Source organism: Salvia hispanica, chromosome 4, assembly GCF_023119035.1.
Source record: "Salvia hispanica cultivar TCC Black 2014 chromosome 4, UniMelb_Shisp_WGS_1.0, whole genome shotgun sequence".
Classification (NCBI taxonomy): domain Eukaryota; kingdom Viridiplantae; phylum Streptophyta; class Magnoliopsida; order Lamiales; family Lamiaceae; genus Salvia; species Salvia hispanica.
In genome coordinates, this window is record NC_062968.1 from 42,366,934 (window position 1) to 42,374,133 (window position 7,200).

Here is a 7,200-nt window from a genome sequence, read left to right on the forward strand (position 1 = left end):
TAAAAAGACCAAATTGCCCAAACCCCCCAAAATAATATCAAAGGGTATTTTCGTACCAAAAAAAGCCAAAAGGATCAATTTCGAAATAAACCCTTAGTCCAGGGACTACTGGCGATATTTTTAAAGTCCAGGGACTATGGGCGAGATAAACCCATAGTCCAGGGACCATTTGTGTAGTTCACTCTACTAAATAAGGAGGAGACCAATTTCCAAATTGTTATTTTACAATTTAAAAAAAAAAAAGAATATTGATTTTCTTTTCTCAAACAATGTATTGTTTCCATTTTCAACTTTTAAAATGATAAACCTCCTTTAAACCCTGAAAAAAACAAGAAAAAATCAGCAATTTTAATGCTCCCAGTTTTATTTCTACTATAAAGCCACTCCTCTGAGAAGGGCATAACCGACGGCAGCGGATGCGAGGGCACTAGCATCTCCTTGGGGCTTGGTTTGGCTGGCCGTCGATACCAGAGGTACGAGCCGTATTTATATTTCTTAAAGATGGTAATCGAGACATGTGTAGGAAGATTGGTTAAAGATGGTAATCGAGAGAGGCGTAGGAAGATTGGTTAGGCATATTGCAATGTACTCCCTCCGTTCTATAGTAATGAAGACGTTTCTTTTCGGCACGGATATTAAGAAAAATTGCATTAGATGAATTAAGTAAAGAGAGAGGAAAATGGAAAATGAAAATGATAGAGATGAGGAGAGAATAAAATAAGAGAGAGTAAAATAGGTGCGGAAAAATGTATTGACTTTTACTAATAAATGAGTATTGGAACCACACTACAACTAGGAACTCTACAATTTATTCTAGGAAGAAACCAATGTGGGCGGCCATGTGTTCTTCTTCCTTTTTCCAACAATATTCAATCAATGGAAGAATTCAACTGTATCAGTTCTCATTTCCTCACTTAATATCCTAACTTATTGGTGACAGCATTTTTCAGGTATTCAACTCAGATCAAGGAAAAAAGATAAGGCGGTCTCCAATGTCAATGCTTTCTCCTTTATTCGATCTTTATCAGCCTAGAGGTGAGAAGACTTCTTATTTGTTCCACTAGAAATGGGAAGACTGAAAGCAATGAGATACAATGACATTATTCTCTATACATGCTTATCGAGATAGCTACATTGAAGGGATTCTGAACATTTTCTGTATTCTTAATCATTTCATCTAGCTGCTATTTCTCTCTCTTTAATTAGTTTTGGTGTTATTTTCATTCACAGTATGCTTTATTTATGTACTTCCTCCGATCATAAAAAGTATGAACATTTTGTTTGGAACAAATTTTAATGCATAATTGGTAAAGTAATAGAGACATAGAAAAAAGGTTTTAAAATATTGTTAGTTGAGAATGTGTCCCAATGTTCATACTTTTCAGGGACATACTAAAAGGAAAAAAGTTCATATTTTTCGGGGATGGAGGGTGTATCAATTTGATAACTTTGAGGAAAATAAGGATAAACTACACAGCTCTAGTGTAGACGGAATTTATTGAATACTTACTACATTAGTATAAGAGCTGATGCCTTGTACTGTTCTTTGCGGGATTAAAATAAACCTAGTTTTTGAATGATTCTGAATTGTCTATAGAGTAAAGGTCAATTTTGGTCCTAAACATAAACTAAAATACGAATTTGGCCTAAAACATTCACTTTTTGAAAAATAGGTCCATAACAAATGAAATCCTTGTCGGAGTGGTTCCGTAAAATAACTAACGGTCATGCCATGTGCAATTAGAGTTGACCGTTAGTTTTTCACAGAACCGTAAAAAAAAAAGACTACTTCGGCGACATTTTTCATTTTGTTATGGACATATTTTTCAAAAAGTACTCACTCCGTCCCACATAATTTTACCCAGTATTCCATTTTGGGCCGTCCCACATAATTTTACCCATTTCACTTTTATCATTTTTGGTAGTGACCCCATATTCCACTAACTCATTCCAACTCACATTTTATTATAAAACTAATACTTTAAAAGTAGGACTCACATCCCACCAACTTTTTCAACTCACTTTCCATTAGATTTCTTAAAACCCGTGTCGGGTCAAAGTGTCTCAAATTATGTGGGATGGAGGGAGTAATTGTTTTGGACCAAATTCGTAATTTGGTCACATGTTTAGGACCAAAATTGACCTTTACTCTTGTCTATGACTTAAAGAAAAGGTTCAACGGTCTCTTCTGACTTTCCAAATAGCGTTTCAAAAGACAGCAAATTTAAACCTGGGTAACATGCATATAGGTGTTGCTAATATGATTTTGGTGAACCCCATAAACTGTTGTATCACTTTGTGATAATTATATTGCTCATGTAGCATGAAATGGGAGTTGGTTATCCAATGATTTCTGTCAATTTTTTTCTGTAATTAGTTTGAAAGTATTTTTGGCTAAGTTTGATACGTTGTAATTAAGAAGTGACTAGATACAATTGTGTGAAATTTGAGAACCCGGCTATCTCGTAGTTATTGATCTTAATTTAAGTCCAGCAGTATCGACTTTCTTAGAAGTTAGAAATGATGCAATCAGATGAGTAAGATTAAGATATATCTTTGATTTGTGGAGTACATTATAACTACAACTGAAAATTTTGGAAATCCTTTAATTTTGTGTGTTTCTTAGCCAGTTGAAAGACAACGAAATGCAGCAATTACATCATCATTTAGGGTTTAGGGTTGGTGTGTTTTATTCAGGCACCATTTCAGGGAATTGGAGCACCTGTTTGATGTTGCATTCCTGTCATATTATTAGTATTACCTGTCTATAGCAATATTGGGTTACTGCTACAGTGCTACTCCCTCTAGGTTAAAATTTTGAAAGTTTTGCAAACACTTTCTGAATCTGTGAAGTAGAGTTTAAAACTGATCATTGCAGGACCTTCTCACTGCTGGCTGAATACTACTCCAGGAAGGGAAAATATTATTAATGGAGATGGGGTTTTCCTAGTTATTGTTCTTGGATATAATGAAGGATCATTTGAGGCTAATCAAGAAACCACCAAAATGATTTAAAAAGCAAAATCACTACAGCAGAGGTATTGGTAAATTAGTGTCCTAAAACAATTGGTATGTGTAGAATATAAAGTCTAGCATAGTAAAACACACTTTACAGGCTCATATTTGATGTTGCATGTATCCTTCCCTTCAGGTTGTTGCCTTACAACTGTGCCCATACAATTCAATCAAGCATGTCAGCAGGAAATGACTTATACAATCAATACTCCCTCCATTCCACTTTACTTGGCTCAAAGTGATGTTGAGTTTTGATGATTTCAACTGATAGTGGTGTTTCTATAATCAGTATGATATTTACTTTAATCTAATGGATTCCGTTATTTGGTCAGTTTCCTAGTCTCTCCAGTTGATGTGAATCGTATATTTTCATTAAGATGAAACTGTTGTTGCCAGTCTGAGTTAACTATCTAGCTTCGGAACTCTGGGTTGTAAATTTGAAATCCGGGCTTATCACAGAAGTTGTAGAAGGTATTGACCATTTATTATTCTTATTGACATGTTAACTGTCATTGCACTTCACTAACTTGTTATTGCCACAAAGAATCTTCAAAAATTTTGGAGATTTGTGGAGATGATTCTAGAGAAATGTGAACCATTGAGGCAGTTTCCTGCGGATTGGTTGGATCAGCAAGTTGAAACAAAATTTTTACTGGAGGGAATCCGATATGGCGGTCTTATGTTATCTGTTACTTCTTGTCAGGATGATGTAATATACTATGATGAAGGTACCGACACTTGTACTTGTTTTTATTTGTTTCTTTGAGAGGGAAAGTGTTGGAGGATAAATGTTCATTAGTTTATTTGTTTCTTTGAGTGGTTAAATTCAACAAAGGATCTGGATCAGTCACAACCTTGTCTTTGTCAAACATTGGGAACCTTGGACTTCCTATTGGCTCACAACCCCTATCGAAAAGATGTATTATGCGTAAGTACGAATTTTGGCAGAAAAATATACTCTTGTTTTCTACTTTCATGGTGTTTAAGTTAAGGACTATTGCAGAGATGGTCAATCGGAAGTAGATCTTGATCATTCTGAGTGTTTTGGCCTATTGCCAGGTATTTCTTTATGTGTGCAAATACATTTTTTTGCAGTATATTCAACAATAAATTATTGCTTATTACATTATTCCAATTGTATTCAGTTCCTCTTCTATATAGCTTCCTTGATGTATGCATAGTCCGTTCTGAAATTTTTGTTTTCCTTAAATAATGTGATTGTTTCTTTAAAACATCTTTTTGAATCCTAAATGCCTTTAAATATCTCAGGGAGAGTTGATATAGAGTTGATCGTCGATATTCCTCAAACGCTGAGCCGAAATCTTTGGGGTAGAGAGACAGCCGGTGTTGTCACAAAAGGTATTAATTTCTGCTTGAGTTGTAACTGTCATCATTTCTGTAGTCATCCATACGTATAGGCTTCTAATTTATATCAAACTGTTTCAGTTGAGTGCAACTCAAAAGTTCTATATATGATGACCTTGATAACCTTATCTACGCAACACCGGATGAGGGATCAATGAAAGAAGCAGAAAACCAATCCCCTGATGAGGAGTTGCAAGCAGGTAGCTAGAGTCCACATAGGTTGCACTTGCACGATCAGCACTAGTCCCGGAAAAAGTGAGGTACGAATGTCGTTCTTTCTTGTTACATGGTGCTAGTTTATCATCTGCCCCCAATGTTGTGATACAGGCTGTTATTTATGCTGCACTTTACTTGAGGCTGAAGAAGAATAGAAATTCTCAAGACGATAGCCAAGAGATAAAAGCATCGAGGATAGTTGATATTTAAGAGCCCAAGAAGAATTTAGAAGAGATGTACTTGTTCAGGTCCTAACTATGTCGGAGAGATAGTTGGACTCTTCACACGTCAGACTCAAGTTCAACTGCGACCTCCCCACCTTAAAGGAGAGCACTCGAAAGAAATAGTTGTAATCGATTCAACTGTGGAAGCTTATGTTACACCCTAAGTACAATGAGGTGAGGGTGGTGGAATCACAAACTTAATTATTGTGATAACAGCCTTGATATTGAGTAAACTCAAACAGCTCAGGTCAAATTCTCAGCTCTTCCTCTAAAATTATGTGTTAGAACTTATGGTTTATTTGATTTACCCATTTTTTTTCTATTGTGAAGATAACTCAATTTTGCTTTGGTATGGTTACTTTTATTGATATGGCTGCTATCTGAATAGAAGTAATTCTTGATGATGTGCCTGCTTTGATGAAAGTCAGTTCCTGCCTTGAGATGTGATATAAATGATTATTTTTTATTTATAAAAAGAAAAAAAATGTGCATTATTTTTGTGCTTAACTTGATATTAGATGCAAATATTACGATAAACACTCCCCACATACACAAAATAACGCAAACACATTGATGTCTAATTAGAAAATTCAGTGTGCCAACATTTGTTAGCAGTTGGGCGGGGAGGGGACATTGCATTTGGCGGGAAGAGCTAGGGCGAGATCGGGATCAATCCCAAGTGAGGGCAGTAAGAATGAGTTCTTGTAGGAACAGAAGCATTGCAAGTCAGCCCCAGTGACGGCCTCACAGCACTCGGGCGAGGGCATCACTGGGTTAGGCGGCGTGACAGACGGCTTGCATGCAGTGAAGCCGACCGTCACATTGCACAAGGTCATTGCCATTGCTCCGTCGAGAATCACGACAATAGCCGCTACCAATGCCACCACTTTTGCTATCCCACCAACATCCATGGTAAAGAACTAAGGTAGATGAATTTTGCTTTTGGTTATTGATTGAGGACTTGGGATATATAGAGTGATAAAATTGTGAGTCCGTGAATGTGATTTGCACTGTTTGTGTCACGAGGTGATATTTAGTTGGGCCCCTAATTATTGTTGTGATATTTCTCCTCCACTCAATTAAGATTTGCTAGATTTCGTGTCTATAAATTTCATTATCTTACTGCTTCTGTCATCAAAAAATATTTTTTTTTAAATGACACGAGTTTAAATACACAACTGATAGAATAAGAAAAAAAGAATAAGTAATCTAAAAGAGAAGAAAAGAAAAATAGATAAAATAAAAGAGGGGAAGAGAAAAAAGTAGTGAAAGTTGAGTTAGTGAAATGAGAAGTCTAAATCCTAAAACATAAAAATTCAAAAGTTTCTAATTAAGGGACGAGGTAGTATAACTTTTATTTTTCGAGTACGAATTTTGAAGGGAGGGGGCAAATTAGCATTATCATATTGAACTCTTAAAATTACCTTGTTATTGTCCCATGTATTGTCGTGGTGATTTTTTTATTGCAACTTTCATTCTAATGAAATTGTTAGTGCCTTCGTCATCCTTTTCCCTTTAATTTGAAAAGAGTTGCGTCATGTTTCCAGAAAAGATTAATTTCATTCTATGGAGATATATTTTGTTGCATAAGGACAAGTTTAGACTTAATAGGAACATTTTAAAAGCTTTATTTAGTTGAAGCGACGAGCCGGCGTGCGTTTATAAAAAAATATAATGCTCGTTTTATCTCCAGTGATCATGTGAAGAATACAGCGGATAAATCTTGCTACTTCTGTTCTATAATAGATGTTGAATTTTACAAAGGGTCCGTTTTATCAATCCATGAATTTTACAAAGGGTTTGTTCGGTACACGAAATTAGAATTAAATTGGAAGTAGAATTATATGTTGTTGAAAGGGGTGCTTAAACGGTTCTCCAATACTCGATTAATTGGAACCGGAACTGACCGGTTAATTGAGGAACCGTGAACCGGAGAATCGGTTCCGCCGGTACCGGTTCCATTTAAAAAAAGGGGTATAAACCATATAACAATTCAATTTTAAATTTTTTTATAAATTAATATACTAACAAACGTAACTTAGTTGAATTAATTTTGAATTCAAACAAAATAAATTGAAACATTGAATGACTTAGATTTAAACCGTGTTAAATTTTCGATCTCTGTTTTATGAAGTATTTAAAATGTTTACACTGTGATGCTTTGAGTCTACAATTATTTCCCCAATCCAATTTTGATAAACTAACTATTATGAGTATGACCTCATGAGTTCGTTTTTCATATCAAAAAGAGCTTATACATGTTTAAGATCATTTAAGAGAAATATAACTTTATAACAAATTTGATGTAATAATTCATATAACATACGATTTTAACTTGTTTGTGAATAATTTATTCATTGTTATGTCTTAGGAAAATCGT

The 7,200-nt window shown here is 35.0% G+C and overlaps 1 protein-coding gene across 1 annotated transcript; it reads right to left on the reverse strand.

The window, feature by feature from the left end:
• Positions 1 to 5,377: 5,377 nt before the first annotated feature.
• LOC125220120 (putative lipid-transfer protein DIR1) lies at positions 5,378 to 5,773 on the reverse strand. The gene has a single exon (XM_048122255.1). It carries the CDS (start codon positions 5,729 to 5,731, stop codon positions 5,429 to 5,431), a length of 303 nt encoding a protein of 100 aa, XP_047978212.1. The 5' UTR covers positions 5,732 to 5,773; the 3' UTR covers positions 5,378 to 5,428.
• Between the last annotated feature and the right edge of the window lie 1,427 nt (positions 5,774 to 7,200).